Genomic DNA, 26,201 nt, shown 5'->3' with positions numbered 1-26,201 from the left:
ACTAATTTAACTCGAATTGCAGAACTACCGGGCGCTGCTCCTACTTCCAGCTCCTGGCTCGAGCCTGCTTGGTCTTAACCTCAGAGACCGCGGAGTCCCAACGCCGGATCCCCGTCCCCGCTCGCCATGAGTTCCGCGCGGCGGAGCGCTACAGTTGTGCTGCGCCTACTGGGCGGGCTGGCCCCGCCGCTGCTGCTGCTGCTCCTGCGTCCTCCGGCTGCGTCGGGTGAGTGGGGGGTCGGGGACCCCCCAGGGACCCCCCACCCCACCCCTCAGACTAAACCTTTAGGCAGTGTGGGAGGGGCAGGGCCCGTCTCTACAACAACCGGAAAGTCGGCGGACCAGGGTCGCTGAGGAATGTCGGCATCCCTAATTGTTCCCGTAATCCTCTACCTCTATCAGCGCTCCTACTGGCACGATCCCTGGGGACGGTAAGAGGCTCTCCGCTGCTAGCCGGCAGTTAGGAAGCTTGCTGTGCTGGACCCCAGCTGGCAGGGTTTTAGGAGTGAGGCGTGGAGGGTACAGGGAGCAAACACCCGGAAGCCAAAAGGTAGGGCTCGAATAGAGTGAATCCTCAGCATCTCCTTAAGGGTGGAAGGCCAAATAGTTGACCACTCTCACCTCTCAAGAGGGTCCAGTCGTGTACAGACGTGGCGCTACAAGTTTGCGCGTCATCTCCTCCAGGTGTAACGTTCCAAGGGGGCGTCTGTCTTTATTGTGTGCCTAGCAACAGTATGTATGTGAAAGTCTAAAGCACTGTATATATATTATATATGTACATATGTGTATATATATATGTGTGTGTGTGTGTGTGTGTATATATATGTATGTATATATTAGATAACGAAGGGCAGGAATTTATTTTCGACTATTTTAGTTTTGAATTAACTGACACAGGAAGCCTAGCACGTTCTCGGTATGTCAGCTGAGCATTGGATGGGAATGTTATGTGGGCATAGAAAGCCATTGCTGCTTCCCTTATTCGTCTTGGGAAAGGAATGCTGCAATGAATTGAAAAGTTGTATTTCCTTCAGTTCTGTTTTTTCCTCCCTAGGTGACTGCAGCCTTCCCCCAGATGTACCTAATGCCCAACCAGCTTTGGGAGCTCTTACAAGTTTTCCCATACAAAGCACAGTAACATACAAATGCAACGAAGGCTTTGTAAAAGTTCCTGGCAAGGCAGACTCAGTGGTCTGTCTGAATAATAAATGGTCAGAGGTTGCAGAATTTTGTAATCGTAAGTTTTTCATTTCATCTTAGAAAAGTTATGGGAATGGAATGTTTCTTAAGTTTAATTTTATCCCTGTTTGGAGTGACTGGTAATAGATCGTTTTCTAGCATTATTAATCGCCAGGGTATACCTGTTGGCACTTCACAATCTAGCTAATTGACGGCATTGCTTTCTGGAATAGGTCCTGCCCTTCGTTAACGGTTTTTTTTCCCCCCCTTAACACTGTAACTCTTGAACTGAGTAATAGCAAAAATAAACAATAGGTACTGTCTAGGGAGTAAATTATATATAACTACATTTGGCAATTACCTTGAGACACATAACAGAAATCCTCTGTTTTCTTAAATTTCATTTTGTAAAGTAGGACTTACCCAATACAACTCTGTAGTGATATTTTTAAAAATTCTCAATTTTTATCTCAAAATCTGCCATTATAGGCATAGCCCTAGATTAGCTTTGACGTATACAAGTAAAGATAAAGGTAAGACTTGATTCCTGCCTTTGAACAACTTGGAGCAATGGAAGCTACAGTAAAGATAGAAACTGCCACAAGTATTTTCTGAAATCAGGTGTGAGATCAGCTTTAACTTTTTATCTATCCATGATACAAGGCAGGAGGTTGAAGTACATAAGTCTTTGCACATGTATCATGTTTTAGAGTTTATAACTCTTCTGCATATAGTACTTCATCTAATCCTTCCAACAACTCCCTGAGGTTAGTTAGGGACTTATCCACATTTTACAGTTGAGAAAGCAGCCCCCAGTTAAACAATTTCCTTGAGATCAGGAGCTCCCTTATGCAGGAGAGCCAGGGTGGAAACTTGAGTCTTTTGACTATAAATCCAGTGCCCCTTCCACTATACCAGGCCACTATAAATTCACATTTGCCTGGATGTTTACAGTTTGTAAATACTTTTAGGTCCACCATTGGCTCATCTGATCCTTGTCCCCATAGGTTGTTCTGAGGATTAAATGAGTTTATATGTGTAAAACATTTAGGAGCACTCAATAAATATTAACTATTATTAACTATTATCGTTGTCCAGGACACTAGCCCAGGGATCTGGAAATACCAGTTATCATCTACCCCTGTGCTACATGGGGCAGGATAAGGGAGCTGGCATTGAGTCAGTTCCAGAACTATGCCAGGCAACTTAAATGAGTTGTATTTTCTAAATTGTGGGCATAGTGACTTCTATGTGCCAAATCTACTTCACAGGCCTCTAGTAACTGGGAAATGAAAATTTATATGTGAATATGCTTGATACACTGTCAGTGCCATAGTGACATTAATATAAATACCAAATATGTACAAAGAAGTATAGAAAAAGGAGTGATATAGGACCAGATAATTAAACATAGGTTATAAAATAAAGTGATATTAATTTTTTTGTTGTTGCTTTTGTTAATACTTTTAGGTAGCTGTGATGTTCCAACCAGGCTACTTTTTGCATCTCTCAAAAAGTCTTATACCAAACAGAATTATTTCCCAGAAGGTTCCACTGTAGAATATGATTGCCGTTTGGGCTACATAAGGGACCATTCTCTCTCAGGAAAACTAACTTGCCTTCAGAATTTTACGTGGTCCAAACCTGATGAATTTTGTAAAAGTGAGTATAATTTTTAAAGAGTATTCTTAACCATATGGTGTTTGGGGAAAATAGTGTTTCTTCCTTCACTCATAGTGGAAGTCTATGTGTACATGTTATTATTTAGAATGATTCTTAAATGAACCATTGGAACCATTTTATTTTAAATTAGGGAAACTAAATAACTGTGAGCTAGAAATATTACTTTACTCACTGATTTCTCATTTAATTAGTTTAAGGTTACCTAAAATCAAATAGTGTATAGTCTAAATATGTTGCTTTCTTGAAACTGATAAAATGAAGGTACGATTTAAATAGTCTAAAGATAAGTAATATCAATGGTTCAGATGATGAATTTGCATAGATGTACCTGATAATTTAATTTAAAAAATCAATTTGTATTCTCTTCTAGAAAAATCATGTGCTAACCCTAGAGAAATAAAAAATGGTTATGTCAGTATAACACATGACCTATTATTTGGATCGCCCATCCATTTTTCATGTAATACAGGGTAAGTTTGGGTATATGAAACACTATATTTAACAAATGGAAAAACAAATTAGGATTTAAGATGGAAGCTTTTAGATTTGTAGCCAGTGTTTACAAGCTAGTAGCAATAAAACCACCCCTCTATTCAAAGACCCTTTATCATGAACTCATCACAGTTAAATTTAGTAAAATGGGGCAAGAAAGGAAGATTTCTTATAATACCACCAAAATTCTCTCAATGGTTAGATTTCAGTACATATGTGATTCATTATAAAATTTTAAGTGTGATATGTATAGGAAAATACTTGTGAAAAGTTGATGATCCTTGGAGAAATTAAATCCTTTCAGTGTTAAATATGAAACCATTCTTTACCTAAATAATGAATTTGCATTTGTTTTTTCTATATACGAACAATCTGTTATAAAATATCATGGGTTAAAAACAATTATTCCTAGTGTGAAAATATCATTCTGACCTAAGATCTTTTATAAGTTCTCTATGCAGGGAAAAGGAACTTACTCACTGAGTATTGTCAGTGTCTCAGGTGCTGCTAAAACCTTTATACTCATTCTCTCAGTTAATATCTGCAAATTGAATTATGATATTTTATTATGTGTGTGTATCCCTGTTCTTTATAAAACTATCATTATCACTTGTCTCCTGTACTAAACATAGATGTTTGGATCACTAATATCATTAATATTAAATCTGGGGGTACTTTGAACCCTTTAAATAGAAGTACATTCTATTATTCTATGGTGTCTGTAGTGATCTTTTAGAACTCAGAAATATAAAATATTTAAGCATCTGTATCTTTTAAAAATGTTTTAAAACACTTTACTATTTTCTAACATGTGCCCTACCCAAATCAAAAATATTTTGCCCGTCTTATACTTTTTTTTTCTTTTTTTCTTTTTTTCGGTTAATATTTTTATTAAACTCTACTATGTAAGAGAAGCCTGGGGAGAGCTGCTGGGAGGCAGGCCTGGCAGCTGAGGCTTCTAGAGCAGAGACTCCTGGAAGCACATGGGTTTTCAGTTTCCTTCTGCTTGAGACGCTGCCTGGCAGCCCCAGGTTCCCAGGTTTTGTCCAGAATGAGTTTGTTCCTGCCACCTCCTCAGACAGAAATCTGGGTCTCTGGACCAGTGCTGAAAGGAGGTCCCTGAGTGGCTTTGGAACAGGTCCGCAACCTCCACTGAACTGATGGCCCATTTGCTTTGAAGTCACAGCTGGGTCTTTTCCTGCCACATTTTATTAGGAAGATAAAACTATGTACAGGGCACATCAGTGTCGGGGGTGAGGGGCTCACTGGAATTTCTACAAGGAGGCCCACGGCTGGAAGAAGTTCTCTTGTCCACCTGGTGCCTGGAAAAGGGCCGGGTGCGGCCCAGTACTCAATTCCTTCTTGCTTGTCATTGATGGCCACCCAGAATCGCTCTTCTGGCAGGGAGAGCTCACTAATGAGGTCTGTGATGGCATTGGTGAAGGCCTCCTGGGGGCTGTAGTCCCTCTGCATGCAGATGATGATCTTGTGTTCCAAGGTGGGGGGAGGGGTGTGCTTTGTAGCCAGCAAACAGCCCCTGTGGGTCCATCAGCAGCTGCGATTTAATGATGTTTCCTAGAGTGGTCTTCCTTGTTGATGGTGAACAAACAGGCATTGGGTACCTTGGTGTCCTTGTTAATGGTGATATTCTTTTTGCCCTCGAAGAGCGAGAAGGACTCGAAGGTGGGAGGGGCGTTCATCCTAGCGTCGCAGCCGCCTCCAAAGCCGCCCTTTTTTATTCTTTAAGGCCACCCTTTTAGATATAATTTTTTTCTTTTCCTTTAAACTGCCACATGGACTTTTATCAACTATTGTTTTGTCTCTATCTACTGGTGTCATAAATATTTTAAGATGATATTCTGGAGAATTTAAGGGAAGTCAAGTATGTGTGAATGGAACTTAACTTTTTTTCTTCCCTCATTGCTTTAGGTACAAATTAGTTGGTGCAACTTCTAGTTACTGTTCTCTTGCGGGAAATACTGTTGAGTGGAGTGATCCGTTTCCAGAATGCCAAGGTAAGACTGAAAAATTCTAAGCACTCAGGTGTGGGACTGAATAATTAATAATAAATTGCTTTCTGCTCTTTAAGAATAACCCACAGTATGTATCTGTAGTACCCTCACCTTCCAATGTGTGTGTGTTTTATGTAATTTAAAGATCTCTAGTAGTAATGCTTCTTAATTTATTAACTGTGCGGATAAAGGATTAAAAACAAACTAAGGTTTATATTGTTCTTGGTCATCTTACCATTCCTTCTAAGAGTCAAGTAAAATAGATATGGGTTTTTTTCCCCCATAATTTTTAATTTTATGGATTAAAATGCTTTTGATCAGAGGGTCTGTATGACTTGATCCTGTATGCCAAAATAAGCGGCAAAAGAAAGCATTTAACCCAGATTTCTTGATTTCAAACCCATAAGTCTTCTAACGCCTAGTGTTACCTATGTGTTCCTTTAAGGATTATTAACTGAGGTAGTTATGTAGAAGTGTTTTAAAGTGTGGTATATTGTTTTATCATTAGAGAAATAACCTTACATAATAAAGAAGAAGTATGGTTTCTGCACTTGAAAATCTTGTCTTCTCAAGTGGGGAATAGGACACAGAGATAATTTCCTAAATGGATATATCAAGTTAAATGCATGTGAATTAGAGACATATGTCTCCTGAAAATTGAGAGGAATAAATATATGTAATATTCTAAAAAGTAGGCTTTTTTCTCTCATTGTCATTAAAATTATTGCTAAGTGCAAGTTTTGGGGGTTTTTAGGAGCAGGAGACTAGAGTAGATGCAGTGTAATTTATCAAGCATTTATTGACTGACACTCTATGGTAGGGAATGTGTGGGGTCAACTGATATGAAGACAAATAAAATGAAGCCTTGCCAACCAGGAGTTTACTCCAGCCACACCCATCTGGCGCCCTGCCCTCCCATAGCTACTATTTCTCCCTTTTTCCCATTATTATTTTCACATATCCATCATTACTACCCACCATCACCTTTCCTATTTCCACCATCCAGTAAGGGATGCTGTAAATGATACTGAACCAAATATGGAAAGCAAGCAGGGGCTGGACCATATCTTTTTCTAACACAGGCAACAGCTTGTCACAAAGCCTGAACAAGTGGTTTCCCAGTTGAGGCCAATATCTTTACAAACAATTGCTGTCGCGAGTGTCACAAATGTGGACACCAAGCACGTATTCCAGCATAGTAGAGCTTTTGCACTGCAAACCCACTCTCTTTTCATGCTTGCCCGTGGCTAGGACAGATCCTGCTCTCTGTCTGGTGTCTTCAACTCTGTGGTGAACATCCTGAAGTTCATATTTTCCTCTTTGATTCTTTTATCTGTCTCTGCAACTCAGCAGGCACTGACATCTGAACCCTGCAGGAAAGAGCCCTTTTTCCTCAGCAACCCCAGTGTCTTCAATTATCCCTATTAAAGCCCTACTTATCCTAGGGTTGATTTCCCACATAACTTTCCTGTTTTGACAGTACCAAAAACATCAAGTGGAAAGTACAAATTCTTAAGCAATGAGCTGTTTTACCTCAAGTATGCAGCCCTGGCCTCTATCAACACATGAGACAGCATTGATGTCCATGTGTGGATGTGGATATGCAGGTGTGGATATACAGAACGAATGAACAATGGGCATATTCAAAAATTATCCTTGGTTATAAATCAATCAAGAGTGATAGTTGTTCACCTCTGAACAAAGCCTCAGTATCAGAAAGATCTGTTTTCCTCTCTCTCTGCCAATATTTTCTTTTTCAAAAATAATTTTAGTAGACTGCTACTACATGCTAGCCTGGAATCAATCCCTGCTATATAATATCTGTCGTCCCAGGCCCCTCTCTTTATCTTCTCACTTCTAATCACTAAATCAGTAAATTTTCCTTTACTCCTTAATCTATTTCTCAAACCTGTCTTTTTTTTTTTTTTTTTTTTTTGCGGTACGCGGACCTCTCACTGTTGTGGCCTCTCCCATTGTGGAGCACAGGCCTCTGGACGCGCAAGCTCAGCGGCCATGGCTCACGGGCCCAGCCGCTCCACAGCATGTGGGATCTTCCCGGACCGGGGCATGAACCCATGTCCCCTGCATCGGCAGGCAGACTCTCAACCACTGCGCCACCAGGGAAGTCCTCAAACCTGTCTTTTATCTTCCACCTATAACACTTTTAATGTAGTTTATTATCCCTTGTCTGGACTATTGCAGTAAGGGCCATGCCTAACATTTTCAGGATCCAGGACAAGGGTATAAATGGAAGTCGCTTGGCCTAAGACACAGACTTTCTCAAGTCAGCGCCCCCTTCTTGCACTGTGAGGGGTCTCTGATGCGTGTAAATGGATAGCTCGGCCTACACACCCAAGTCACGTCCCCTGTAACCCTTATCCCTACTCCATTGAACTTTGGCCTAAAGGTGAACACATCCACAGTATAGACCATCCTCAAGAATATGGACCAGGTGAAGACTTGAAAGGGGTGTTGGCACAGGGAGTTCTGGCTGCCAGTTCCTGGAGCATGATTTAGAATGGGGTGGGGGAGGAGCTCTCATTGAACATACCCCCTCAGCCCTGCAGATTCCCCATCTAGTAGAGAGAGGCACAGCCAGAGGAGGGCCAGAGCTTGGCCTTTTAAGCTGTGGGAGTTAAGGCAGGAGTCCCATTTGCTCGAGTTCAAAAGTGATACTGATTGCAGTGGCCTCCAGCCTCCATTCTTACACTCCATTAATGTTTCATCTATACTCTACCTAGTGATCCATCTAAAACACGAATGTGACTTGTCTCTTTCCTTCTTAAAGCTTATTAGTGTCTCCTCATTGTGTAAAAGTCTAAACTCCTCCATACAGTGTTCAAGGCTAGACATGGTCTACCTGCTTCTCCATGCTTATGTCTTGCCCTCATCCTTTGCAAACTTCTGTAGTTGTCCAGATACCTCAGACTTCTTCATGCCCTCCCATCATTCCTTGTGACACTGCCTCTGCCTGGAATGTCCTTCAGCCCCTTTTTTGCTTAGTTTTTTTTTTTTTTCTCTTAAGGGTCTGCTCTTGTAGTTCTCCTAGAAGCTTTCCCTGACCTCCCAGGCTGGTTAACTGTCCCTCTTCTCTCTTTGCACACCACTGTGCATGCTTTTGTGATAATCCTCACCATTTTGTATTGAAATGATCTCTTTGAATGTCTTTTTCCACTGTATTTTAAGACAGAGGAACTGTATCTTATTCGGTTTTTCGCTTCTATTTATAGAACAATGCCTGGTATGTATTAGGTGCTCAGAAAATGTTGGAACTGAACTGATGGTAATATGTGTTGTCATCGCCCACCCAGCCCAGTGTAAATCAGATTAACTTGTTCTTGTTCCTTGCTTTGATCAATGGCCTAAAAGTAATTCATAAATTACTAGTATTCTCTGGGTACTTAAGAGTATTTGTGTAATATAATTTGATGTTCACATGTGATCACATTGCTTTCCTGCTTAAAAAAAAAAAAGAGAGAGAGAGAAAGAAAGAAAGAAAAACAACTTCATGGCTCCGGAGAATGTGGAACCATTGAATTTTTTATCAGGGCAACTGGGAGGGAGAGGCTTCTTTTTATAATATAACAAGCAATACTCTGTTTGTATTTGTCTTACAAATTCAGCTGCTCAGTAAGATTTACTTTAAATAAAAGGCCAAGAGTTAACACATGCTTAAAAAATTTTTACCCTGAAAGTCAAAGTCTAATCCTGACATTTAAAATCTTTTGCTCTATCCAAAATTCCTGTTTCCCAAACTTGCCACTTAACATTCCCAACTCCTTTCATTTGGCATGTTTTCTCCTTGGAATGAAAAGCAGAGCCCTCTTCTCTGCTCTAAGAAGAAGGGTACATCTTAGGTTTAAACTCAAGTCCATTTACTCCCTAAATGGAAATCTCTGCCCTGCTTCATCTCACTTCTGAGATGAAATGCTTAATTTAGAAGAATAAGTTTTTTTCTGTAAATAAAATCTTTAACAAATTTTAGTCTTACTTATTTATAAAAATTCTTTGCCAGTTTAATTAATTTAAAATATGTTGGAATTTTTTTTAAGAAATTTTATGTCCAGAACCACCAGAAATTGACCATGGAATGATTGAAAAGAAACAAAACAGTTACGCATATAGACAATCTGTAACATATAAATGTATGAAAGGCTTCGCCCTGCATGGAGAGAGCTCTATCAATTGTACTGTAAGAGATGACCAAGGAGAGTGGAGTGGCCCCCCACCTGAATGCAAAGGTAATCAGTTTGCAGAGTTATATTTCTGATTTATTCTTGCTTTAGGTCTATATATGGGCATCTGAGAATCTATGAAATCCCTGAGAAATGAATGTAAAATGTTATACATATGCGTATTTGCATCTTTCTGGGTGATACAGTTTTTCATCAGAATCTACAAGGGGTTTATGACTTCCAAAAAGGACGAACAACTGATGTGGAGAACATATGGTAACATATAAATAAATAAATACACACATGACCTTTATGAATACACACACACACACACACACACGTACACATACACATGATATGTCTCATGTTTTTAGTGAATTAGCTTAAATTTGCTGTTTCTTACCATGTTACTTTCAGTAAGTCAATATAGATATCTCTTTGTTTATACAAAGAATGTATAAAGTGGTTTATTTTATTTAATTGGGAGAGAATCTTAGATTGAACTAAGGGATCTAGATAATGATTATATATGTTGTGACAATGAAGAGAAACTCTTGCCTACCTGTTGACTTCATTGAATTATATTATATTTGTTTTCTGCCTCCAGAATTTCTCTCTTATTGAGAATGCTCTCTTCTTCATCTTTCTAGACCTCTTCTTCCCTCAGTGCTTTTTAATACTTAGGCTGTACTCTCAGAATCTTTAGAACTGCTTTTTAAGTATATTTTTGAAGAGATACTTAGAAGATCAATGAAGCTGGATTATAACATTGCACAGGACCAGGAGGTGGCATTTATTTAAGCAGTGTCATATTTGAATGCCAATATCATTCAAGCAAATACTACTTTTATAATTATACTTGAATTCTATTAGCATGAATTTTTAAATACTATTGCTTGTTAATAATAGTTTTTTCATATAAGTGGTATACATAAATATAGTGAAGTAATATTAAAACCATGTCAATGATTGTATAAAATGAGAAGTAAAAGTCTCCTCCAATCTTACTCTCAGAAGTAGCCACTGTTTACAAATTTTTGTGTTTTATTCTAGAAAATAAATATACATACACATATTTCTTTTTTTAAATCATATTCATTGTATGGATATATTATTTATTTAACCAGTCTCCTATTGAAGGGAATTTAATTTTTGTTCTAGTTTTTTAAGAAATTATTTTACAAAAGGTGCTACAGTAAGTGTTATTGTATATCTGTTCATTGTACATGCGTGCAAATACATTTTTTACAATAAATTCCTTGCAGTATAATTACTGTGTCAAAGGTATATGCATCTAAACTTTTGAAACATTAACAATATTGCTTCCAAAGAATCTGTACCAATTTACTGTCCCACCAATATTGTATTTTTGTTCTCTGCACCATTAATGAAAATGGTTATTAAGATATGGAGATGTGATAGTATAAGTGGTGAAAATTTTACTTAATCGTTGAATTCATTTAATTGTGAGTAAATTTTGATATTTTAAAATTTAGCCATTTGATCCACTTCATATTTACTTTCCCCTGTTTTATTAAATCATCAGTTATTTAGAGCTTACAACTCTATGGCAATGCCCAAGGAAGTCATGGCAGGCCAGTGCTCCCATGACAATGACTGCAAAACCTGGGTAGATTTTTTTTTTTAATCATATTTTAAAAGCATAGGTTGTTCCCTCAGGGGAACAACTAGAGCTGAATGAACTAAAATTCCTGGGGGTAGGGAGTGAAGACAAACCATTCTGAGGCCCATCTGGGCTGAGGATCCATCCTGACACACATAAAAGACCATTGCCAGGAAAGAGAGATTCTAGCAAAGCTTTCAATAGTTGCGGTGAGCTAGGATAATGAACTGGAAACTGGAAGTCCTCAAATGCTGACCCAGTTTTTCCCAAGAGCCATTTGCTGATTTCTGGGAGTGCAGGTGAGACTGGGGAGCTAGACCTCAAGCTTCCAAAGTACAAAATGAGATCTCCCTGAACCTTATGGTATTTGGACAACAAACTCATCACAGGAAGAGGCTTGTATCAAGCATAGAGCCAGTGTCCTCCTTACGACATTTAAGCTCATTTTGAAGCTGTGTGGGGAAGGAGGCTATGTTGCTGGACTGGGACACTGCTGAAGGACAGACCTGGCTCTCCTGCAGTCTCTCAGGGCTGAGGAAACAAAGTTCCACCAGTCTGTCAAATCAAAAACCCAGAAGGTCCACTTCCAAGGAGCAGAGACAAGAGCAGAAGTAGACTGAGTCTTACAGAATCAGTCCCTCATAGGCTGAGTCCCTCATAGGCTGAGGATGTGATCACTTCAAACCAATCTGCCTATCAGAAAAGGAGACCCTCCCTTTGGTGGATCATATCATCTGAATTGTATGGCATATAATAAAAAAAATTAGATATAGAAAGAAGCAAGAAATTATAACCAAATTAGGAGAAATGAAAATCAAATTAAAAAGATCTGGATAATTGAGTCAGCAGACAAGGACTTTAAAATAAGTGTTTAATATATTTAAGATACTAACGGAAAAGATAAATAGAGAACTTCAACAGAGAATTGGAATCTATAAAAATGGTGTAAAATAAACATTCTGCAATGGGAAAATATAATATCTAAAGTTAAGAGCACAATAGATAGGTTTAACAGTGATTTGGATGTAGCAGGAGACAGTATTGGGAACTGGAAGAAAGGTTAATTAAAACTGAAGAACAAAGAGAAAAATGAATGTAAAATATAGATCAAATTTAAGAGACATTTGAGACATGTTAAACTCTTCTAGCATATGATAAAAAAGAGGGGAGAGAGAGAGAGAGAGAGGGAAGCAGAAGAAATACTCCAAGAGATAATGACTGAGAATTTTCCCAAACTGATGAAATACATCAACCAACAAATTCCAAAAGCTCTCAAGACTCTAAGCAGAATAAAACCAAAACCACTTCCAGGCACCTCATAGCAAAACTTTGGCAACTTAAAGCAATGATAAAAGCACTAAGAGACATTGTTTTCAATTCTCATTTTACAAATGAGAAAAGAAGCTTAGAGAAGTTGACAACAGTCTCTAGTATGTGGTCAAACAGGCTTAGGCACTGCTCAGTACTGCCTTATGATGGAGACTGCATAAGCAACCCAAAATCAAACAGGCACTGAAGGCCTAAAATTTTAATGTTAGATTTGTGACTCTCAGAATAGGACCTTCACATAATTTGCACTTGAGATATTTATTATCTCACCTAAAATCCAAAGAGGAACTAAACTAACCTATGTAAAGTTGGTAACCAACACAAGAGGAGAAAAAGGGAGTTATTTTATTCTAATTGAATTTATTGCTTTAAAAAAGAAGTGAAACAAAACAAGTTCCCAAGGTCACTAACATGTCCTGAGAGCTTTGGAAAAAGTAACTATGTTGTGATTATCTTTGTTGGTTCAAGGTTGCATCCTGCTGTTCTTTGGTCTTGGCATGAGGTAAAGAAGACAATTTATGAGAAAAACTATCTTTATTTGGGGTGTGTCACTGAATGAGATCACTGCCAACTCTGACTTTGGTTTCCTTTTTCACATAGAAAACAGTTTTAAGAACCTCAACACTACTTGGGTGTAAATTCACTTTCGTTGCCTAAAGGTATAATTTATTTCAAAGCAAAGACAATATAACATTTTAGTTCTTTGGGAAATACATGAGAATACTTGGTTTCCTAAAAATCATATTTAGTTGTTTGTGAGGAAAGAGAAGAGTCATAGAGCAAACAATTGGTTCCTAAATTTTAACTTGGACAGCATTATTTAGCTAATTTTTTAAATAACATTTTTCCTCCACAGAAACCTTTCAAATTTACAAAGTCACACCAGCAGTTCAGAAACCCACCAGAGTACATGTTCCAGCTACCAAAGCCCCATCATTTCCTCAGAAATCCACCACAGTGAATGCTCCAGCTACAAAGGTCCCACCAATTCTTCAGAAATCCACCACTGTAAATGTTTCAGGTACAGAAGCCCCACCAACTCCTCAGAAACCCACGACTGTAACGGTTTCAGCTACAGAAGCCCCACCAACTCCTCAGAAACCCACGACTGTAAAAGTATCAGCTACAGAAACCCCACCAACTCCTCAGAAACCCACCACTGTAAAAGTTTCAGCTACAGAAGCCCCACCACCTCCTCAGAAACTCATCAAAATAAATTCTTCAGCTACAAAGTCCCCACTAGTTTCTCAGAGACCCACCACTGTAAATGTTCCAGCTACAGAAGTCTCATCAGCTTCTCAGAAACCTTCCACAGCAAATGATTCAGCCACAACAGCCCAAAATTCCCCCATATCAAACACTGTCTCTACAGCAGCTCAGAATCCCATCATGGCAAATGCTTCTGCATCACAGGCCACACCAACAACCCAAAGATTCACCACGGCAAAATCTTCACTTACACAGAATCTTAGAGCAACACAAAAGTCCACTGCTGTACATACCCCAGTGATCAAGAGTCTCCATGCAACACAAAGATTGACCTCTGCTCATGTTACAGCAACAAGGAGTCCAGCTGTTCACGGGGCAGCCACACGTTTTCATGCAACAAGCACACCTAAAGGAGGAGGAAGCTCTACTTCAGGTCAGTTGACTACTCTGTTCAGGTTTCCAAGTATGTATTTTATGTGCTATGGTGGAAATTTCAAATTGATTGGGATTATAAAATTAAATAGTCTCTGGTTTATTGTAGCAGAGTTTCTTCATACTGATGTTCTGACTTTCTTCAGAGGCAGACTTGGATTGTGCTAGGGCACACCTTTAAGAAAGAAACATTTTGCAGTAATATAGAAAAATGTTGTGGCTCCATAAAAGCAATGCTAAATTAAGGTCAGTGAAGAAATTCTGTTTTTGATGTTAGCTTTAGGGAGTCACTGAATTCCTCACTACCCCTCAAAGATTCAAATATGTATAATCCTTAAGGTTTATTTTTGGGTCTGATTCATTGACAGAGACCCATCCTTCAAGCATGCTAATGGAACTCTCCAGATTCCCTAGAGTTGCTAATTTGGTAAAGCACCTTAATAGTATCTTCTAAGTAATTAAAAACAGAGTTCTTTGAAATAGTTCATATTAACTCTTTAAATGACAGTTTTCATGAAAGCAGAGTAAAATATGCTGTAGATTTCAGAAAAACCTGTTGAGTGAATGAAACCCCTCTTACTAATTAATGCTGTTTCAGAGCACCCAGATGTCTTCTTGTTTTACAACTTGCTTAATGTATAGCTATATTAATAGACATTCTTGTTCTCTAATAGAGATATGTGTTTTTTGTTTGTTTAGTTTTTTGGAAAATCTCAATAGGACTGAGCCAAGCGATAATTTTAAAAATTATTTTCATTTTTCATTGACGTCAACACACAGAAAACTGTGTGAAATATACATATAAGGCTTAATAACTTTTCTAAAGCAAATATTGGTATAACCACCACATATTTCAAGAAATAGAGCATCAGCAGCCCCTCACTTTCCAGATGCCCTGTTGATTCTGAACTCTATTCTCTGACTTCTCCAACCGGTGAGACTGTGGTTTTCTGCTCCCTGCACCAAGTGGCCTAGGGATTTCCCCCTGCAGCATCCATGCAAATCTCACTCCCTGCAGCTTAATGCCTGCCTGAGCTCTTCAGCTTTGATTAGTTTCTGTCTGAGTTAGTTTGCTCTTCCATGCCTTCAAATCATTGTTGTTGTTGTTTTTAAAATATTTTGTCCAGATTTCGTAATTGCCATGATCAAGTTCATTTGGCCATTACCCAGAATCTTTAAGAACTTAAAACATTACAGGTATTATTGTTGAAATTTCCTTTGTATGTTTCTTTATTCCTTTAGGTAAAAGGCCAAATACCCACAAATACACAAACTCTCACTCCATTTAGTTCCCCTTTTTAAAAGGGGAACTTCAATTCCTGCCTTCTTAAAAAAAATTTTATTGAAGTATAGTTGATTTACAATGTTGTGTTAATTTCTTCTGTACAGCAAAGTGACTCAGTTTTATATATATATATATATATATATATACATATGTATGTTTTCTCATATTCTTTTCCATTATGGTTTGTCACAGAACCTGCCCGCTTTTGATCACTCTTCAGTGGCATCAGATAGTTGTGTTTTTTAGAATAGTGTTTTATACATTATGACCATACTTTCATAATGATTTCATACATTTAATAATGGTTATCTTGAGGCCTATTTTGCCATTACCTGAATATTTTTAGGAACTTAAACATTACAGATCTTACTGTTAAAGTTTCCTTGCACATTTCCCTGCTCCCATTTCTCTTGCTCTAAGGCAATCACTGCAAGCTTCCTCTCTGTGTTTTTATTCTTATGCTACATGTATGTCACCATAAGTAGTATATATTATTGGTTTTTAAAAAAATTTATTTTATATTGGAGTATAGTTGATTTACAGTGTTGTGTTAGTTTCAGGTGTACAGCAAAGTGATTCAGTTATATATATACATAAATCTATTCTTTTTCAGACTCTTTTCCCATATAGGTTATTATAGAGTACTGAGTAGAGTTCCCTGTGCTATACAGTAGGTCCTTGTTGATTATCTATTTTACATACAGTAGTGTGTATATGTTAATCCCAATTTCCTAATTTATCCCTCCCCCCAAACTTTCCCCTTCGGTAACCATAAATTTTATGTTCTAAGTCTGTGAGTTTGTTTCTGTTTTGTAAATAAGTTCATTTGTATCATTTTTTTAGATTCCACATACAAGTGATATCACGCAATAGTTCTCTTTCTCTGTCTGATTTACTTCACTCAGTATGACAATCTCTAGGTCCATCCGTATTGCTGCAAATGGCATTATTTCATTCTTTTTTATGGCTGAGTAATATTCCATTATATATATGCACCACATCTTCTTTATCCATCCATCTTTTGATGGACATTTAGGTTGCTTGCATGTCTTGGCTGCAAATAGTGCTGCAGTGAACACTGGGGTGCATGTATCTTTTCGCATTAGAGTTTTCATCTTTTCTGGATCTATACCCAGAATTGCTGGATCATATGGTAACTCTGTTTTAGTTTTTTAAGGAACCTCCATACTGTTCTCCATAGTGGCTGTACCAATTTACATTCCCACCAACAGTGTAGAAGGGTTCCCTTTTCTCCACACCCTCTCCAGCATTTATCGTTTGTAGAATTTTTGATGATGGCCATTCTGACTGGTGTGAGGTAATACCTCATTGTGCAAGCTTCCTCTCTGTTTTTGTTCTTATGCTACATGTACGTCACCATAAGTAGTACATATTATTGTTTTGTATATTTTTTATAATTTAAACAGTATGCCATATATTTCATTACCTAACTTGACTTTTTGTGCTCAACCTTGCTTTTGTGGCTTATATTGATATATTTAGATTCAGTTCATTAATTTTAACACATATGTGGTTACTGACTTCTTAAAATTTTATGGCATCTCTGGGCCTAAAAGTTTTAGGTTGAATACATCCAATTTTTAATAGGGCAAGGCAAAGAGAAACAAGTTCCACCTTATATAAATTTGTTATAGAGCTAAATTTGTTGAAATATTTTTTTCTGCAAGAATACAAGATAATTTAACAAATTTAACCTAAACCTGAGTCAATTATTATGATAAAAATGCAAACAAATATTTGGGATCAAATTTCTCTCATATATAATTAATTTACCCTTTAAATATTATTTACTATTTTTGCTCTTATTGAAAAAATAATAGTAGCTACTACTTACTGAGTGTGTTCCATAGTGTCATGTACCATGCACCTTCCATTTGTTAGTATTAATCCTTACAATAACCTTGACTTGCCATCAAGTCATACAACCAAATTTACATGGTGTTTGTTTCAGTATTCAATAACTCATTATCGTATTTTATGTTTATAGTGTTGACTCTGTTTAATAGAGATAGCACTGCTATATATGTTACTTGATTAAGTTAATACTGTATAATTGTTTTCATCAATTTATTTACAATTATTTCTTTTAGTTATGAAAATCTGAGTTACTTTTGAACTTTCACGTACTGTTGTTGATAAATTTATATATTTGTTAAATTGCTAGCAAATCAATGACTTTAAAATATTTTTAGTTTTGTAATTCTTTTCTTTTTTTTTTCTTTAGGTGCTAGCATTATTGCATCGGGTAAGTGTGGCTCTCTGGCAGTTAACAGAATTTGTCCTCGCTTTCGGATGTGTAATCTATGTTCCTGGAAAATTATATTGTCTTTTAAGTGTCTTAGGAATACTATTAAAATACAGTGTTTATGGATGCCAAAGAGAAAACAGGTAAATGCATTTTATCGATGTGTTTTGTACTACCATCAGGTGCTTGGTAGGTTCCTAAGTATTCCCCACCATGTTCTTGTTCCAAGGTAATTTTAGGACAACTTCAAATCATTTGGCCAATTGATCAAGTATTATTGTGTGCCTGTTGTCTCAATACATCTCATTCTAGTGGCTAAAGAACCACAAGAGGAGAGAGTTATCAATACAGTTTCTATCCTCAAGTATTTTATAATTAATCATAAACTACTCCTTGACCATTTCTGGATGTCTGTCTTATCCCAAGTAAAACGAAGAGTCTTACCTTTGGTTATATCCTCTTCATTTTCCCTTCCCTGTCAATGGTTTAAAGTTATCTTTAAAAAGTATTCTGTTTCGGGCTTCCCTGGTGGCTCAGTGGTTGAGAGTCCGCCTGCAGATGCGGGGGACACGGGTTCGTGCCCCGGTCCGGGAGGATCCCACGTGCCGCGGAGCGGCTGGGCCCGTGAGCCATGGCCGCTGAGCTTGCACGTCCGGAGCCTGTGCTCCGCGACGGGAGAGGCCACAACAGTGAGAGGCCCGCGTACCGCAAAAAAAAAAAAAAGTATTCTGTTTCTATAGGCATAAGGCCAAAAACATACCTGTGTTGCAGTTTCTTCTAGCATTTGGTCTAGTCCTTTTTTTGTTCGTAAATAAATTATTTGATGTTATGCATTAACAAGAAGATTAATAAACTCCTAAAGAAGATGGTAAAATAAATGTTTGTTAAGAAGCAATACAGCTAAATAGGCATATATTGATAAGTAATGTCTAATGGAAAACATTAAAAAATGAATTTTTTGATTTATGTGTTAATAAGCTGAAGTCTCCTATCTTATGCATGCATGAATTAGCCAAGGGACTATAAAACTGAAAGCAGGTACTTGTTTTATTATTTTCATTGTTATTTATTATAGTTTTTATATTTTAAATGAACCTCTTTTAAGCTAAAAGATTTATGTTGAAAGATTCCAACAGTTAGAATTCACTTTGTTCATTCTATATTTTAAATAAAAATAAATGTATTCTAAATGAAAATCTCATGATTTAATGATTTGATGACATTTTTAATAGATGAGCTTAAAAATTTAATAGGTGAGCTTTTTCTTACAGCTCAGTGGCATTCAATGAAGGTTTGAGGTGCTTATTATTTTCTCTGAAATTCTTTAAGTGTATACTGTGTATTTTCCCAGAAACCTTCCCTTAGGGTTAGTTTTAATTCCAACATGTGCTCAAAAATAAAGAGGAACTCCTTCCCTCTTCTATCAGACATATGACAATAGTTTTCTTTAGAATCCTATACTTGTAAAACATAAACCTGAAAATTATTGATATTTTTACTTCTTAAATGTATTCTGTGAATGAGGTCACTTTTCTCATTTTAAAGATAAACTCTATAGCAAGGAAATTGCTTTTATTGATTACACTGCAGTGCACATGAATGATACAAATGATATTAGAACTTTGCAAGTATTTAATATTTTTCCTATTTAATTCTGCTAAGAAGTAGAGACTGACGACTCTTCCCAGAACTTTCTAATCTGCTATGTAAGTGAAGCCTGCATTTTGATTTTTAAAGCTATTCTCTGCTGGCTCTGTATCAGTGTTTTTCAAAAAAAATTTTTTTCATTATTACCCTTTCCCCCTCAAGGAGCTTTTAAGACATTTTTTCTTAATCATTCCTATGAAATAGTAATACTACAGATGTAATATAAATCTATTTATGTACTGTATGCACATTTGTACTTTATACATAAAAAAGTGAGATTTTTTTTTTCCCCTCTAGGGATGATACCAACCCCATTGAGAATACATGCTCTATATATTTGTGGGGTTTTTGTTTTTGTTTTTGTCAACAGTGTCATATAGAAGGAAGACTTGTGCTTTGGAGTCAGTCAGACCTTGGTTTCAATCCTCTTTTGGATTTTTTTTTTCCATTTAGTAATAATTCAACCCAAGTGATTTACTTAATCTCTCTGACTCCCAATTTTCTCATTTATGAGATGGTGATAATGATTCCTATTTAAAGTCTTGGAAGCTTAATGAGATAACGGATGTGAAAACTACTAGCATAGTGCTAAAAATTGAATAAATCCTAGCTTTAAGAATTCATTTTTATTTTATCACTATTTTCCTAAGATGGATTTCTGATAATTTTATCATTCTCTCTGGCCACACCAAAGAATAAGAACAGTCCTTTATTAGAGCAATATTTGTGTTTGGTGTGTGACGAGGACTGTACTGAAATATGCCTATGTATTATTTCATTTACTTCTCACGACAATCCTATAATGTAGCTATGTTCCACTTTTTAGCCGAGAGAACTGTGGCTTTGCAAGATTCTTAACTTGCTCAAGGTCACACAGCTATTAGGCTCTTAAATAGACGCAGATGACTAGCTTCTTCAGCACTAATACTTGAAAGGATAGAAAAATTCTTCTCCTAGAGCTGCAGAGCTCAAATTTGACAATTAAGATAGTCCTGATTCTTTACAAGTATTGCTTTTTTTCCCTCCATTGCTGAAATTCTATATTGTGACATTCATAAATCCCTTGTGGGAATTAATAGGTCAATTGGAGGAATATTAAAGAAAGAATTAGAGAATGCTCAGTGAAATATCTAAAATACTTTTTCTTTTAAATATCACATACTTATTGACTTATATATTTATGTTAAATAGGATTATAAGGAAGAACAAAGCCTATTCATAGCTTTCTTAGTTTTTCATAGTATATAGACTGCATTTCCACTTTATGAGATGTATAAGTGAGACCTTTCGAAATGACTGGATGAATCCACATTTCTTCAGAAAAGGAGACAAGCCTCATTTGATAATACCAGATCTTGTAGTTAGGTTCTGACTTGGGTTGTTTGGGAATGGAGGTGATACTCTATATATTAATGTAATACCCATCTAATACAAATTTTGTTTGAGTAATCTCAGGTATTTTTATTGAGAATATTGTGAACAGTTAAAATCATGCCCTGAACCAGGGGTTAGAAATAGGTTTTCTCTGGTGATAAACTGTGTGTCTTATTCATTTGCAGTCTCAGTGTTCTCATCTGTGAAAAGAATATCATGTAATGCAATTTAATAAATATTTACTGAACACTCTTTACTATTTACAAGTACCATGCCAATTATTGGAGATAACGAGATAATAGGTGACAAATTGCCTTGCAGTGTTTTAAGTACTAGGTAAATATAATTCTACATAATGGGGAACATTACTAAACTACTCCTTTTACATTTTCTAAAATTAGGTAGATTTCCTACCTATGATCTCTTCAATGAATAATTAAGAACATTGGAATTGTAATCATAGTTTCATTTATAATTTTATAGTTTCATGTAGCTCAAGTTGTGTCAATCTTAAATTAACACTGATTCCCCTTTGGGTGAATATTAAGATCATTGCCTTTATACTTTAAAGTTTCCTTTGTTTCTAATTTGCAAAATAATACTCTCATTAATTATTAATTATTGAGGAATCATTTATTTAGAATTATATTTCTCAATTTCTGTATTTTGCACTGGTTTTCTGTTAAAACATCAACCTCCACACACTTTCTTCCTGAATCACTTATATGTGCTGATCAGTGTTCTAAGAATATTCCTAAGTTATGTCATCCAGACATTCTGGATTGCTTTAAAATTTTCTATTTTCATTTATCATTCAAACTGAAAATGGGATCTTTCTGCATCATTTGAAAATGGTAGGATTAATGGGAAGTGGTGAAAGGAAAAGAAATCCCACATTTTTGAGGAGCCATGATTTATTTTATGAGTACAGTCTTTTCAAACTAATGCTATGGTGTAAGGGATCAATTAAAGAAATTGATTGGGTAAAATAGTATAAAACCTGTGGTGGAAACAGCTATTTTTAAAATTATGTATCGACATGGCTGTTCAGTTGTGCGACATCTGTAGTATTTTGCTGATTTGGAACCAGATACACTTGTTAGTCATATTACCTTCAGTTACTTTTCTAGTGTCATCTATAATTTTCTTTGTAGTACAGATCAAAAGAGTAGAGTTCAAGGATTTGGAGGGTGGAGTGGGGAGGTAAAGGGAGACCCAAGGTGGTGAGGGGGAAGGGCAATGGGTGGTTTTAAGAAGAAAGTTTATGTGTAAAAGTCAAGGTATAAAAGTTTTTTGCTGTTATTCAACTTATTTAACCAATTATTTTCTGTTGCTCAACTCAAAATAGTGCATTGAATCTTGAAAGTAAATATTAGTTTTCCTAAAAGAAATTTTATCTGCAACAGACTAAACACTGAAAAGCGTTTCTATAGGCAAGGTATGTTTTACTCTCGGTGCTGAGATGACGATACCTTTCCTATGATGGGAAAATACCTACATCTCTGTTACCTTTATGAACTAAGTAAATGGCCTTCCCATTATCCACATATAGACGCGTCACCTTTCTGAGACTCAATTTAATTATCTACAAAATGAGCGTGAACTCTAAGATGCCTTCTAGTGCTGAAATTATATAATACAGTCATCATATTTAAATCAGTGATCAAATCATTTAAAATTAAGCATGGTGGGGTTGAAACACTTTAGAATCCTCTCAAACCTGTCAAATTTTATTTGAGCATTGTGATAATTCATTCTAAATATTTCATCTTTCCTTGAAAGAAAACAGGATAAATAATGTGCAGCATTTACTGTCAGAGTTGTGACATAAGCAAGCAAGCAAAATATAATTCATGTCTCCTATTTTTTAACTTGCCTCATAATTAATGTTTGTTACTGTGAACTACTGTATATATCATTGTTCATGTTTCTATATTAACTGTCTTATCAAATTCTTTCCCCCTCAAGGATGTGTTGCTGGTACTCTAATAATTGGTACCATAATTCTAGTTAAAGTTTTCTGGGGCAGTGGAAAATCAGGGTGAACAGAAATTCTGATGATTTTTTAAAATTTTTCTTAGCTTCTTTCCAGTAAAACTTGACACTATGCCAGTAGATAACTTTCTTAGCTTAATTGCATTTTTTGATATGCTGTCTCTTTATTCCTTTTGTCTATGATTACTATCCTGGATGAACAGACTCTGTGTCTTAAAACATTTTTAGATTTCTCAGTATATACGAGGACATTAAGTGATTTGAAAGCCGAAGTCTCATTGCAATCTATTAATCAACTCACCTTTTTCTCTACTCAGTACAATTTATGAGAGTATCTGTGTGTGTACAGAAGCAAAAAAATTTAGAAAGAGAAACTCTAACGTATTGTTAAATTGCCTGTGACTAGGCCTATTAATAAATTGCATTTATTAACAGATGCCAGTCTAGCCAAAATCAGCCCAGTGGTTAAGAGGGCAGGCTCTGAAACCTGACTGCTTGGTTCCAATTCCGGGTCTACTATTTAAATGCCATGTGGCTGTGAGCAGCTTAACCTCTCTATGCCTCAATTTTCTTGTTTGTAAAAATGGGGGAAATGTAGTACCTACTTCATGGGATTGTAGTATCTATTTCATGGGATCAAATAAATTGCCATCTGTAAAGAGGTTAGAACCTTACTTGTCACATGGTAAGCACTCAGGTGATAAAACAACAACACACAGAAAAAAAGATCAGTATTTGAAACATCTGACCTGCATTGAATTTACATGTGTTAAGTATAAAGTCATGGTTGGCTCTGATGTATCCTGTAGACAGAGTATTATTTAAATTGACTGTCTTCTGTTTTGTAGATTTTGTTGTTCAGAAAACTAATTGTGGAGTTCATATAAACTTGAATTCTTTCTGAAGTGCCCTAATACCTATTTTTTCATTACTTAATTAAGAACAACTATATTTTAATGCTGTTACTAAATTGCCTATTTCAATTCTTTGGATGATGTGAGGTATTAAGTTGGTACAGAAGTCTCAGCAAAACTGCTCTGGAAGAAAGAATAAACCACCAATCTTCTCTACTTCCTTACATTTGGTCCAGTTCTCCTTTTGAATTGGAGCATTATTAATTTACTTCTAAAACCATTGCTCTGGGGCTTGGTAGATGAGGGGGGTGGAATGTGATGAGTTGTCTCCCTCTTGGCTGTCTCTTGGCTATCATTACTTTTTTAGATACTTTGGTAAAATAATAGACCATCATATTTTTAATAGAATGAAAAGTGCTGAAATGTAGAAGGAAGGAATATTTGTTTTATATTTTATTGGGATTTTGCAGTAAACCTAATTCTTCTATTTCTGAATCAGAGGAAATTCATGCAAACCTCTAAGAGAGAATTTGCCTTTTTTAATGTGCACTTAAAAACACTCCACTTGCCTTATTTTGGAAGTATAAGATGTTGAGGGTAAGAGCTAACTTTATACATTCCTGGTTATTCTCTCAATTTCATACTGATTTAATTAAAATTTGATCTTAATGAGACAGGAGAAAGAGTTAATGCATGTGATGGTGTAATGTACCTTCACCTGGTGTTGTGTTTGCCTATCAAAGGATTTATTTACATCTTTTAGAAGTGTTGGATATATATGATAAATTTTAGTTTTTGAAAAGAATGTGATTGTAAGCAAATGCTGATACTGCTTTTTGAGTGAACTTAAACTTTTATAATTCAATCAGTATTTTCCTTCTCTACTATTCAGCTCTTACTACACACATGAGAACAACAAAGCACTTAAGTTTCATAATTTGTGACTGGTGATGCTACGAAAGTAAGACCTTCTATTAATTTACAATAGGTATATGGTTCAATAAAATCAACTTCTGTATCTTGGAAAATGTCCATTAACACAATTAACTTGATATCTATCTGTGACTATTAAAGGACAATAGAGGCTTAAACCTCTGTTATTGACAGAATTGTTCTTCTTTGTTGAACGAGTGACTAACACATTGAATCTTTCATTAATATGACGTGTCTTCAGTCTTCCACTCTTCAGCAGTATACTCATTATCTCATTCTGTGCTTTATACTCAGTTTATTGAAATGATTAGATGCTTACAATGCTACAAATATCTGGAAAAAAACAAAAGGTTGGTACATTAGGGCTTACAAATAGGAATGCCTTCATTGTGACTACTTGCATCATGAGATGATTGGCCCATATTGTATTTGCTCCTCCGTCTTGCTTGGTGACTTTTAGTTTCCAGTGTTTAAGAAATATTAAATCTATTTTAACGTGTCTTTTCTAAGTCAAGTTTACAGATCTTATCTGTTTTATGTTGTTAGGCAACATTATCACACAAAACTAACTTAATATGTATGTACCTGTGAAACCTTCTAGGTGTCTTCTTTTGATTAAACTTTCTTCTGGTCCAGGGAGTTTTCACTGACTTTTAATCTGAAAGAATCTTAGTTGAATCCAGCTTGGCCACTTAATCTCAAGAAACTAAAAACTCAAGTGTCATGTTTTAGTTGGTATTGCTATAGCTACCGAACTCTAAACTATGCTGGTTGAGGTTGTCCATACTATAACTTACGAATTTTGCATTTGTTTTGCACCCCAAATTAACCAACTAATTCTTTTTCATGGTTTATCACATAGTAACTAAAAAAATAATGTTTATCACCAGTAAATAAAATTATTTTGATTTAAACTTTTTTTTAACTTTCAGGACATATATGTACGACATTGACAGTTTTGCTTATGATGCTAGTAACTATTGGCTAACTGAGCCAAAGAAGAGTTGAGAAGAAAGTGCACATGAGTACACAGAATATTTCTAATTTTGTAGAACTTTCTGGTGGAGTGAACACAGTATATGTGGTAGTGTTCTTCGTTTTGCGTGTTATCTTGTCTTTAAGATGCATAAGAATGTCCACGAAGCAAGGAAAAATGAATCTGTCCTGGAATCACATTCTCAGCACTCTTAAGACTCTTGAAAATAGAAGAACTCACAAGATTGAGAGTGATTACTTTCATAAAAGTGTGGGAAAGTGGAGAGATTTGTTGATACTTAGAATGTGAGCAAGAAGAAAAGGAAAAAAAGTGAAATTTTTTTCAACAAATATGTAATGTTATTTTTACTTACAAAGGACACAACAAATTAAAAACATTAATTGGATATTGAAACCAAATAAACCACTCTCTTCTAAGAAAAATTGCCAAAGACTGATGAAACATTGTAAAATAATCCTTCCTGGCTAAAAGGCATTTTCATCTTTTCTTATTCCATTTAAATGAGTCTGAATCAGTTGGCAAAATTTTTTAAAGGAAAAACATGCCAATGACCCAAGAGTGTTGAGTTTCTTGGGTTATTTGGTGACAAAGGAGGAATACAGAATGAAGGAATAATTCTTCCTTTGTCATACAAGTACAGATAGTGAATTAGCTCCTTATTTGTCAGATAGATCAGCTATAATTTTGTTCTTAAGATAATGTAAAAAAAAAAAAA

The 26,201-nt window shown here is 36.1% G+C and overlaps 1 protein-coding gene and 1 pseudogene across 9 annotated transcripts; one reads left to right on the top strand and one right to left on the bottom strand.

Moving 5' to 3' along the window:
- CD55 (CD55 molecule (Cromer blood group)) lies at positions 1-26,201 on the top strand. Of its 9 annotated transcripts, none has more exons than XR_004350645.1 (10): positions 1-226; positions 1,055-1,237; positions 2,650-2,841; positions 3,233-3,332; positions 5,284-5,369; positions 9,419-9,607; positions 13,351-14,136; positions 17,666-24,544; positions 24,784-24,839; positions 25,422-26,201. XR_004350645.1 is itself a non-coding variant. In XM_032636817.1 (10 exons), the coding sequence occupies exons 1-9, from the start codon at positions 127-129 to the stop codon at positions 24,789-24,791; spliced, it is 1,665 nt and encodes a 554-aa protein (XP_032492708.1). In that variant the 5' UTR covers positions 2-126; the 3' UTR covers positions 24,792-24,839; positions 25,422-26,201. The 9 variants fall into 9 exon arrangements, 5 of the variants coding, with proteins under 5 accessions (XP_032492663.1, XP_032492708.1, XP_032492691.1 ...); XM_032636817.1 differs by having other exon boundaries at positions 2-226; positions 17,666-17,686; XR_004350647.1 differs by lacking the exon at positions 24,784-24,839.
- LOC116760315 lies at positions 4,429-5,211 on the bottom strand (annotated as a pseudogene).

This window comes from Phocoena sinus, chromosome 1 (genome assembly GCF_008692025.1).
Source record: "Phocoena sinus isolate mPhoSin1 chromosome 1, mPhoSin1.pri, whole genome shotgun sequence".
Lineage (NCBI taxonomy): Eukaryota > Metazoa > Chordata > Mammalia > Artiodactyla > Phocoenidae > Phocoena > Phocoena sinus.
The sequence above is the reverse complement of the archived record's forward strand: the minus strand, read 5'-3'. Positions and strand labels throughout refer to the sequence as shown.